Below are 12696 nucleotides of genomic sequence, written 5' to 3' on the forward strand. Positions count from 1 at the left end.
TTAATGAAACGTCTGCAAATTGATTGAACTAATTGCACATTGTCAGTTCTTACAAATAGTCATCTTGTATATTATCAATGACTTACAAATAAATAGCCTTCTTGCACATTGTCATTGGCTTAAGTATAAATAACAGTCTTGCACATTGTCAGTGCCTTACATATTAATAGCTGTCTTGCTCCTTGTCCATGGCTTACATAAATAGCTATCTTGCACGTTGTCAGTGGCTTACATATAAATAGCCACCTTGCACATTATCGTTTCCTTAAATATAAACAGCTGTCTTGCACATTGTCAGTGGCTTACATATAAATATCTGTCTTGCACATTGTCAGTGGCTTACATATAAATAGCCACCTTGCACATTATCATTTCCTTAAAGATAAATAGCTGTCTTGCAAATTGTCAGTGGCTTACATATAAATAGCCACCTTGCACATTATCATTTCCTTAAAGATAAACAGCTGTCTTGCACATTGTCAGTGGCTTGCATATAAATAGCCACCTTGCACGTTGTCAGTGGCTTAAATATAAACAGCTGTCTTGCACATTGTCAGTGGCTTACATATATATAGCTGTTTTGCTCATTGTCAGTTGCTTGCATATAAATAGCTGTCTTGCACATTGTCAGTGGCTTACATATAAATAGCCACCTTGCACATTGTCATTGGCTTACATATAAACAGCTGTCTTGCACATTGTCAGTGGCTTATATATAAATAGCCACCTTGCACATTGTCAGTGGCTTAAATATAAACAGCTGTCTTGCACATTGTCAGTGGCTTACATATAAATAGCTGTCTTGCTCATTGTCAGTTGCTTGCATATAAATAGCTGTCTTGCACATTGTCACTGGCTTACATATAAATAGCCACCTTGCACATTGTCATTGGCTTACATATTAACAGCTGTCTTGAACATTGTCAATGGATTAGATATAAACAGCTGTCTTGCACATTGTCAGTGACTTACATATAAATAGCCACCTTGCACATTGTCATTGGCTTAAATATAAACAGCTGTCTTGCACATTGTCAATAGCTTACATATAAACAGCTGTCTTGCACATTGTCAGTGACTTACATATAAATAGCCACCTTGCACATTGTCATTGGCTTAAATATAAACAGCTGTCTTGCACATTGTCAATAGCTTACATATAAACAGCTGTCTTGCACATTGTCAGTGGCTTACATATAAATAGCTGTCTTGCACATTGTCAGTGGCTTACATATAAATAGCCACCTTGCACATTGTCATTGGCTTAAATATAAACAGCTGTCTTGCACATTGTCAGTGGCTTACATATAAACAGCCATCAACATTATGCATAACAAGCAGCCTAGGGGAGATGTTGACTTTCGAATCACTTTAAGACTGCTCTGGTGGCCTAGTGGTTAGAGTGTCCACCTTGGATGCTGGAGGTCATGGGTTCAGTCCCTGGCCGAGTCATGCCAAAGACTTACAAACATGGTACTAACAGTTGCCTTGCTTGGTGATCAGCATTAAGAGGATAGTGTTAGGACTGGTCAGCCTGATGTCAGTATAATGTGACTGGGTGGGACATCATGCTACATGTCTGCGGCATGATGCCCCAGTGCTGGACATCACTATAAACTGTCACACTGCAGACATCATAGTGATAAGACTGAAAAACTATTAAAGCTACGTTAAAAATCTAAATCACACACACACTTTGTTTAAGCATCATTATTTTGGTTTTTGCCACATACACAGAGTCATGCTACCAGGCAAAGTCATCCAAAAAATGTAAACTTCACCTTCAATTAGGAACGTGAAAATGACTTGGAGGTTTATGGCTTTTGAAATGCTCCGTCAGCCAAGCTTAGTACCTCAGTAAGCCCCAGGCAAAATGTATTCTAAGTTGGTGTTGATATAAATTGCAAAATAAACTTTGCATATTCACAGGCATGTGTTTTAATAGCTTATTGACCATTAACCAATTCCCCTGAAAATTATCATGTTATCACTCCAATTTCTCTAAGTTCTCTTTTGATGATGAAGATACACCTGCCTGTATTTCAGAACTTGAAACATCAGTAGGTAAACAACAATTTGTGTTCAAGAATAGAATAGTTAAAACCTGTTCTAAATATGTTTATTGAAAATTCTAGCTATCATACATGCTTTATTATGTTAGTAAGATCGGTCTAAACCCATAGATTAACATGGCAGGAGATAATAATATGAGAAATGTTAAGTCAAGTGCTGAGTACAAATTTCTCCAAAAACACATTCCAGGTTGAAGACCTTCAGGAACCAAGGGGAATAGCAGTAGACTGGATTGGAAAGTTTCTTTACTTTGTCGACTCAGGAGCGAAGAAAATTTATATGGTGCAATACGATGGTTCGAAGAAGATATCAGTCATCAGTCGTGATCTTTCAGAACCATTTGCCATCGCTGTGGATCCAAGAATAGGGTAATTATAGTTGATTAGTAGATAATGATAATTTTTATCCCCATTGTTGTCCTTGCTACCCAAGGGTCGTTGATCCTACTTCATTACATGTCCATACTTGTCACATATAGTTGACCAAAATATAGGTAACCCTGACTAAGAAGACTGTTTTGTATAAGTTGTATTTTCAGAATAGTCATCCTGCATGATAGAGACTACAAACATTGGCACATGATTGGAGGTAGTCTGTGGATGTGTGCAGTGGTCCTAGAATTTTGATGCAGCCCCAATGTAAGGCCTAGTGGGGCAGGGTAATCTCTTGAAGGCCTAGTGGGGAGGGGTAGTCTACAGAAGGGCTAGTGGGGCAGGATTAGTTTATGGATGGGCTAGTGGGGTGAGGATAGTTTTGTGGAAGGACTAGTAGGGTGAGGGTAGTTTTATGGAAGGGCTAGTGGGATGTGGGTGTTTCTTTAGAAGCGTTAGTGATGTGAGGATAGTTCTGTGGCAGGGCTAGTGGGGTGGGTGTAGTTTTCCATAATTACAAGACCATTATGTCTGAGAATTTGTAAGTGTAAACCATTGAACATGGAGTCAGCAAATTTTAAATAGCCTAATGAGATCTTGAATCAGATAGGGGGTGAGGTGTGGGGAAACATCAAGCTGTGGCCCCTGGTCCTGTCTTTGAAACTGTTGAGATTCATACCATGTAACTATCAGTGGTAAGTTAAGCTACTGACCCATGGCTTTTGGTCTGGGAGATTTTGCATAGTCTCCTTAATATTGACAGCAACAGGCAAATGGGGCCAGTAACATTTTCCAAAGTTATTTGATTGCGAGGTCCAGTTAATTTTCTGTAGGTTGAGTTGAATTCAGTGTGAGGTGGCCCTGCTAGCCACTGGAAGAATCTTTAATAAGTCACAAAATTGGCCCAAGGGTCTAATCTTATTTCCTGGGCCTTAAATCAATGGACACGTTTTGAAGGTGGCTTGGATAAAGTGCTGGAATGCAGGTTTTAGTGTTTTGCAAACTCCAGTTTCTGATGTCACAACAGTTAGCTATAGTCCCACCCTAGCTTAGTGAAGTTTCATGCCATTTTGTATTTTATTTTTTGAACAGGAGAATGTACTGGACTGATAGAGGACTTCAGCCTAAGATTGAAATGGCCAATCTCGCTGGGCAAAATCGGACAGTCCTTGTGAATCGAAATCTTGTGTGGCCAAGCAGTCTAGCAATTGATTACCCCAATCGCCGGCTCTATTGGACAGACTTGAAGATGAACCGAATTGAGACTGTAAATCTTGATGGAAATGACAGACAAATTTCACATACTTTTCCATGCAAGTGCTTGCTTCTCCCTCTCTCTCTCTCTTTCTCACTCTCTCTCTCTCTCTCTTTTTCTCCTGATGCCTGGATCTGATTGCTGTGTGGTCTAGGATGGTACCTGATGCAGTGAGTGACATGCAACATTTGACACCTGATTGATTATCTACCAAATTAAACTTAATGTAGTGGGGAGTTGATTAGCCTGCAATTCTGCAATTATCTCGACTGTGAGATCAGTCGTCAGGTATTAGGTTTCTCACAGATTGTTTGACACCAATAGATAATATGGCTCTGCCAGGGTAGCTAATCACAGCTAATCATATGATACCAACCCTTTCTAGCTCTTCCATTTGGTTTCAGAACTTTTCATTTAAATCAGATGATAAGTCAAATGAGCTAATGTCTCTCTTGCAATCCATTTTTTAGCTCTACTGGTCATAGACTATAAGAGCTTATGGAATGGCCTGTTGTACAACCAAAAGAACTTATGGGATGGTCTGTTGTACGACCAAAAGAGCTTATGGGATGGTCTGTTGTACGACCAAAAGAGCTTATGGGATGGTTAGTTGTATGACCAAAAGAGCTTATGGGATGGTCTGTTGTATAACCAAAAGAGCTTATGGGATGGCCTGTTGTACGTTGTCCCATTGTCCTTCAGTCTGCTAGTTCAAGTTTGTAATTGCTTCTCCTCCTAAACTACTTGTAGAATTGCTTGTAAACTTTACACACATGTTCATCCCATGGTTTAGCTGGTCCTAAATGAAAAAGGTGCTGCTTGGACATCCAAAAGGGCTGCACAGGGGCCATCTTGAAATTTTTTTTATTACTATGGATGATTGTGTCAGCATGGTGTTTTCAGTAAATGTCTTATGATGTCTGTGTGTACCTAAAAAAAACAAGATGCCAATCTGACATCCAATACCATGGCAGGCAATTCAGAATTTTATTATCACAGCTCTACTGAAACAGAAAGTCATTATATTGGGTTTTTTTTAACCAGAAGACTTCTTGTGATGTCCATACGGTCTTACATGAAAATAATGCCCGTATGATGTTCAGTAAGGGCAGCACAGCAATCACCCTGTTCTTGTTACTCCTGAATGCCTTAAAAATATTATCTCTGCTGCTTTCCAAATGGATATATCAAATTGTTTTTGTTTAGCATCATACTTGTTAAGATATCTAGTTGGTCCAGAATGAAAATGGTGCCAGTCGTATATCTAATATTGCTGACAGGATGACTGACTTAAAAGTCTAATTTGCACTAATTGCCCAGAATGGATGACCTATTATGACCTAGGGTTTTCACAAGTAGTCTTCTTATTATGTTTGTATTGTTCTAAATAAAAATGGTCATGCTTGAATAAATGGAAATTCTTTTCACTAAGTAGAGTATCAGTCCTTACAAGGGACTTTTATTTCTTTATCTTTAAGAAAGATAAAACAAAATTTGTGTAGTGTATTAAGATCTATGACCATACCTGCATTATAAGAGTGTGGTTGTTTTAACGGGGGTGCATTTTTTTGAGTGACCTTCGTATTTGTCTTTATTTCAGCTTCGGACCCTCCCTACATGCTAGATATTTTTGAGGACTACCTGTATGTGACGACCTACAGGAAGCACCATCTTCTCCAGATGCACAAGTTCTATAACGCCAGTAACATCAAGAAAATTTTATTTAATTCATTTCCCATTGGAGATATTGTCATCGCACAGAAATACAAGCAGCAAAATGGTATGTTCTCCGTTATTCATGCAGTGTTTTTATTTGATATAAATACAGATACTTACACCCCAGTTTGGTGGCAAGGTTAAAGAAAAGCAAATCAGATGCATTCTGTCCTAGCATAGATCCATGAAGTGCAGTGTGATAAACCAGACTGCTTGACTTTCCAATGTACTTTCTTAGCTCTGCAAGTCCGAATTATATGAACCATGTCATGGGTTCTCAAGTTTGTTTACACATTTCGAAATTGTACTGTAATTTTGACTATATTCCAAGTGCAATTACATCCTCCTTATTGCACTCAAAATGAAATAAACCTTATATTCATCAGCGTCTTTTTGATAGTTGCAATTGAAAGACTTTATATTTTTCCCACATTATGATTTCAAACATTTAATGACGGAACAGAAACAAACTTGCACACTTGCAGATGTCAACATCCTGTTGATATCCAGTGTACTTCATGTAGAATTGGCACAGATAGATCCAGTCCATAATAAAGAAATCTTGTAGAATCGACAAAAATACCAAAATCTATTCAAGATGAAATGGAAAAGTTGTTGCAGTATGCATTCATTCACAATATCACTCCAAATTTCAATTTTAACTAGACCAAAATTCCATTTTCTTTCGAAAGTTATTTCTAGCCCATGACTAAGTTCAAATTTATCTGGGTGGAGTTATGTGCACATTAATAATGTTGTTGTTGTGTAATGATGAATCTACACTTGTGTATTTAGTTTGCAATATGGCATACATTCAGTTACTTTGTTTCTTGTAGTATATTTTTGTTTATATAATTATGTCTTTGGTAGAATAAGAAAATGAGCATATAATAAAAAGGTTACTGCATTTGTATGGGAAAATATGAAAATTCAGTCATATTTTCCCATACAAATGCAGTAACCTATAAATATGCCAAGGAAATAGGAAATAAGTGCCTTTCCCAAGGGCAGACTGAGGCAGTCCACCAGGGCTGGGCTGGGCAGATATCAGACCTGCAACACTTGATTGTGAATTCATTGCTCTGTCAACTAAACCATTGTGACTCCATGGACCAAGCACAGCAGAACTTTGTTAATTGGCTGGCCTTTGCAGTGGAAGTGCAGTGCTTAACCTACAGAAACATAACATCAGCCAGCCCAGTTATGTCTAGGTAGTAGCTAAATCTAATTGATTCAGATCACAAGTCTGATACACTAACCATTGACTTTCCATGGCCAAGAAAAGAGAAAACCTTGTAAAATGTATATATACCTTAACCAGTAAAAATTTTCCCCATGACCATTGACGTTCCAGTCAGACTGGTTAAATTATAATTTTTGGTCATGCTGATATTCATTGAACACTATATATATATATATATATATATATATATATATATATATATATATATATATATATATATATATATTCATTCATCCATTCCTCTGTCACAAATTGGTGAAGTTTTTTGTTAGGTCATTTTAGCACAATGGTAGGCATCCATATTCCATAAGTGCAGTTTTAGTTTTGAATGCATTGGAATGATTATATCTGAGCATCTGGAATGTTGCACATGACCAACAACACCAATGAAAATATAAACATATGATTTGAATTCATGATTTTCTTGGGTAAATTGGCCATATAATTTTGATCCAGCCTTTCATTGCAGAGTTGGCGTGAGGTGTAAATAGCTGGGGAAAAAAACAAATGAACATTGCAGTTTCACAGTGTGCAGAACAGCAATGTAAATTAAGTGTGTAACTGGTTTGAATGAAATACCAAAGAATACATCTTAGCTCATGGGGCATGGGTCAACGTCTGAAAATATGAACATTCTCTAATATTAAATGCAGCTTTTTGGATTTTCAAATTTATTCAAGACTTACTTTCCTTTCTACTACAGCTTCAGAGTGGCCTTGAGAAAGGCTCTTTACAGCCATTTCGATGGCAACCAGCCTTTCCTACAATTCTACATTTTGTTTCACTTTTGATTTCCTTTGAAGACATTACTTAATTGACAGATTTTGGTTCAGGATTTATATTTTTTGTGAAATTTTTTAAAAATCCGCAAAAAATAATGTATTTTTTAATATACAAAAGCTCACTAGCAAGTTGGTATTTCCTGAAATTGTATACAATTTATTTCAGTTCCAAATCACTGTACCAAGAGTAACTGCAGCAAATCTCAGTGCATCAACTTGCCAGCTGATAATCCACCATTTGCATGCATATGTCCAACTGGTGCCCTAGTTGGACAGGACAAATGTGAATTCCAATTGTGTCCTGAGAACTACTGCAACAATAACGGAACATGCTCAATTAGTAATGAAAATTTCAAGTGCAAGTAAGCATATGTTTATACTTGTTACAAGTTTGAAATCAGGAAATATTTTTTTCTTTGGCTAGGAATCTGTCAACCTGTAATGTGTTAAATTTGTTAGGTTTTATTTTATTATTAGCTCTCCTTGCCATAGACCTGAAGAACTTGAGGGAGGTTTGTTGTCCATTGTCTGACATCCATCCATCCATTGGCACAAGTTTGTTGTCGCTGTTCCTTCTATACCATTTGAAGAATTTCCTTGAAAATTTAGACACGCATTCAAATTTTACAAGCACATTCATCACATGGTCTAGTTGGTCCTCGATGAAAATGGTGTCTGTCTGTCTGTCATCCATTATGGCCTCCATAGCAGCCATTGTGAAAATCTTGTTACTCCTCCTCATTCATATCAAGATGGATTTTCACTTTTTACAACGTCTAGTAAATTTTAAAAGAAAATGGTACTGTAGTGGCCACCTTGAAAATTATTTTCACTACTCCTATATGGACGGTCATTTCAAGATATTTTTTACTAAAAGACTTCTTATAATGTCTAGTTGGTCCTAAATAAAAATGGTGTCAGTCTGAATCTCAGTCTGGTTGTCAGTCTGAATCCCAGTCTGGTTGTCAGTCTGAATCCCATCATGGCTGATGTTACATCCAATATGACTGCCTTCATGAAGAACTTGTTACATCATGCTGATGTTACATCCAGTATGGCTGCCTTAATGAAGATCTTGTTATAACTTGTTATATCATGCTGATGTTACATCCAATATGGCTGCCTTCATGAAGATCTTGTTGTGTCATTATGCTGATGTTACATCCAGTGTGGCTGCCTTCATGAAGATCTTGTTATATCATGCTGATGTTACATCCAGTGTGGCTGCCTTCATGAAGATCTTGTTATATCATGCTGATGTTACATCCAGTATGGCTGCCTTCATGAAGATCTTGGTATTACTGATCCTCCAGAATTTGTTTGTATCAACATGAGGTTTTCACTAAAGGATGTCTTATGATATGTACTTGGTCCTGAATGAAAACGAAAATGGTGTCAGTCTCATGTCCAGTATGGCCGCCACAGCAGCCATCTAGAAAATCTTTTCATTGCTACTCATCCTGAATGGAAAGTCTTACTGATATGGGGTTTTCACCAAAAGACATTCCATGATGTCAGAATGGTCCCAAATGAAAATGGTGCCATTCAAAGCTCATGCATGGCTGCCACAGTGGCTAGCTTGAAAGTTTTTATTATCACTACTTCTGAATGAATGAATGAATCATGGGGTTTTCACCAGAAGACTTAGTAAAATGTTGATCTTAAATTAACATGAGGCTGATCTGATGTTTGATACATGGCCGTGTCAAAAATCTTGTTTTAGCTACTCTGCTTATAGGGAAAGTCATTTTGGCATAGTGTTTTCATCAGAAGATTTCTACTTAGTCCTAAATGAAAATAACTAACCCTGTTATGGTTATCATGTGGACTATCTTGGAAATATTGTTATCTCTACTCCCAAATGGATGGCTGTATGAACATCGGGTTTTCACCATTTGACTTCTTATGATAGCTAGTTCAACCTGAATGCCAGTTGTACATCAGATATTGCTGTGATGATGGCTGTCGTTAAAATCTTTTCATGTCTACCCTTGAGTGGATGATAATTATGACATGGGTTTTTTTTTACACAAAAAAAAACTTATAATGATGTCCAGTTTGATGTAAGTCATAATGGTACCAATCTGAAATCAAGTATGTCCTCCACAGCAGCCAATTTTAGAATTTCCTATCACTGAAGAATATATGAGATTCTTTCAATACTCAGCAGTTTAAAGGAAGAAATTGAATTTCTGGACATTTTTTTTCCTTGTCTAACAGTTGGGTATCAGTCCCTTCAAGGACTGGTTTTTTTTTTAATTTGTCCACCATGAGGTGGAGTGTATTATGTTAAGATTTGTTGTCCATCCATCTGTCTGTTGTTAATTAAATGTCTACATCAAAACTTGAGCTGAGTGGCCGAGTGGTCTAAATTACTCACCATTCCGGGTCACTGCCATATCACTGCTGTCTGTGTGGGTTAGAGTCTCAGGTTTGGGTAAGGTTGGTATGTGAGAAAGCTTGTCAGTAGTTTCACATGGGTCGGTGGCTCTCCCTGGGGTTTTCCAGGGTTCTTCCGCCACCAATTATACTAGCCGCCACGTATAGCCTATCTTGTGCTGAAAAATGGCACTAAACCCTACTACAACAGCAACAACAACAAAACTTGAGTTCTCATCACCTACAGTTACAGAATTTTATGGATTGAATGCATTTGCAGTAAGGAATAACATGATTGATTTTGAGGTAAATGTCACTGGACTGAAAGAGGGAATATGGTTTCCACTAAGTAGTATTATTATTTAGAGATCTAGACAAAATTTTGTAGATGGGTGGCATGTGGGATAAAAAAGAAATTGTCACAAATGGTTGTCTGTATAAAAAAAAAAAAAAACAGCTGAAAAGAATAGCTATCCAGTCTAATAATAGTAAACATGTGCTAGGATTGTTTGAGTCGGTGCATTGGTTAGGGGCACCACAATAGTCCCATGCATGTTATGACAAGTAAACCCTAAGTCAGGGCCAGACTGCTGATTAATGCTTAATTAATTTTGAACTATCTCAATATTAGGCAAAAAATGTAAACCATACCATAAATAGCTGTGAAAAATGATTCTAATGTTTTTTCAGGGATAACTTGTCAACCGTATGGAAAGTAAAATTTTGATTAAAATGCAATTGAATGGCCAGTCGGGGAAAAATAAACGGACTACACGGGGTCATTTCATATAGTAGTATTCACCTATCGTGTTGTGATATGAATATTGTACAGAAACATGATGAGAATGTATACAGTCAAACCTGGTTATCTCGATTATGTCGGGGGTTTAAAAAACTTGACATAATCGGGTCCCAAGATATCACAAATCTACTGCAGAACAGTGATTATGCACCTGAAGTACCAAAAAGGAGTTTTGTTTCTAAAATCAAATGGTGTTTCTAATGCACAATAAAAATAATTCAGTCATATCAGGTTGCAGAAAAAAAATTGGAGGTCTTTTAAATGAGATTAAGTAACAAGTCACACATTTACAACACTTAAGTTACTGCAACAAAGTCAGTGGTTTAAAGTTGTTGTTGTTGTTGTGGGGTTTGATGCCATTTTCCAGCACATGATAGGCTATACATGGCGGCCAGTATTAGTGGTGGAGGAAGAACCCGGAAAGAATCACCGACCCACAAGAAGCTACTGGCAAGCTTTCTCACATACCCACATTGGCTGAATCCGAGACTCAAACCCACGCAGACAGAGGTGAGATGGCAGTGATCCATAATGGAGAGCGCTTTAGACCACTCGGCCACTCGGGGCCCTGTTTAAAGTTGTATTTCTTTCCCTGTGGGGGCCCTGAGTGGCTGAGTGGTCTAAAGCGCTCACCATTCTGGATCACTGCCATCTCACCTCTGTCTACGTGGGTTCGAGTCCAAGGCTCGGCTAGTGTGGGTACGTGGGAAAGCCTGTCAGTAGCTTCTCGTTGGTCAGTGGTTCTTCCCTGGGTTTTCCAGGTTTCTTCCTTCACCAGTTATACTGGCCGCCATGTATAGCCTATCGGGGCCCCGAGTGGTCGAGTGGTCTAAAGTGCTCACCGTTCCGGACTACTGCCATCTCACCTCTGTCTGCGTGGGTTCGAGTCCAAGGCTCGACTAGCATGGGTACATGGGAAAGCCTGCCAGTAGCTTCTCGTGGGTCGGTGGTTCTTCCCTGGGTTTTCCAGGGTTCTTCCTCCACCAGTTATACTGGCCGCCATGTGTAGCCTATCTTGTGCTGAAAAATGGCGTTAAACCTTAGAACAACAAAAAAAGTATAGCCTATCTTGTGCTGAAAAATGGCGTTAAACCCTAGAACAAAAACAACAACAACATTTCCCTGTTATTAGCTTCATCCCTCTGGTAGCCTCAGCAAGACAATGATTTTCTCATGCTGTCCAAAATCTTGGCCAATTTAAGTTCATGTACATGTAGGACTATAACTTTTTTTGAAAAGTATTTTTGTTTTGTTAGAGTTGACTTGTGACAAGCAGCAAAATGTAACTGACCAATACTGTGCATGAAAATCAATCATTTTTGTTGGTTGTCAGAGGTTCCTTTACACCGGTATGCCAGTTTGTAACCCATAAAATTTGTACCAGAAAAGACGAGGATGTTGGTATTCCTGTACCGACAAACTGTAAATTGTGTTTCAAGTCTTTAAATTTAACTGTCTCAACATCAAATTCTGTTAGAAGCCAACTTATTCCATTCATACAGTTGTAGTCCCATATCCCTCCTGACTTTGATCAGTGACTGTTGGCAAGAACACAGAAGGAGAGTTGGCTAATCTCTTTGATAAATTGCAAGACTTTGATATTCAAGCTAAAAAAAATATAAATGAAAGCACTTCTCTTTCTGTTTCATAGACTTTAATCCTATCAGTTACTTTCTGCTTCTTTCCATTTGTGTTAAAGAATGTGTAATCATGGCACAGCGATTGACAATGTCATTTAATAAAATACTGGGCACCGTAATTTAAAAAAAAAATACCACTGGTGCTTTTATTTAATCTTGTTCAAAAGAATATAATAACCAAGTGTTTGGATGAATTAAGGCATGGGGGGACGGGACACCAGTTTGGTTTGGAATTTTGTGAGTTTCCATTTATAGATTATTGTGAGTCTCATGATTTAGCCATGCTGCACTTGAAGGCTTACACTCGCACCAAGCATGGAAACACTTTAACTATTACAAAATTCATTTTAATAAATTGTGTAAAACAAATTAGATATTTTTAGCTAAATTTAATGATATTAACTGATAATTTTCCAAGTTGCAGACAAGATCAAA

At 37.8% G+C, this 12696-nt stretch overlaps 1 protein-coding gene across 2 annotated transcripts in view; it reads left to right on the forward strand.

Moving 5' to 3' along the window:
* The window catches only part of LOC149790231 (prolow-density lipoprotein receptor-related protein 1-like), a 393476-nt gene that overhangs the window by 341754 nt on the left and 39026 nt on the right, over positions 1–12696 (forward strand). For both annotated transcript variants that reach the window (XM_089972262.1, XM_089972261.1), the window contains exons 70-73: positions 2263–2441; positions 3537–3757; positions 5300–5479; positions 7607–7802. In XM_089972262.1, the coding sequence (XP_089828388.1) occupies positions 2263–2441; positions 3537–3757; positions 5300–5479; positions 7607–7802 (776 nt within the window). The remainder of the gene's footprint in view (positions 1–2262; positions 2442–3536; positions 3758–5299; positions 5480–7606; positions 7803–12696) is intronic.

Source organism: Sinohyriopsis cumingii, chromosome 10, assembly GCF_028554795.1.
Source record: "Sinohyriopsis cumingii isolate HCF-2022 chromosome 10, ASM2855479v2, whole genome shotgun sequence".
Lineage (NCBI taxonomy): Eukaryota > Metazoa > Mollusca > Bivalvia > Unionida > Unionidae > Sinohyriopsis > Sinohyriopsis cumingii.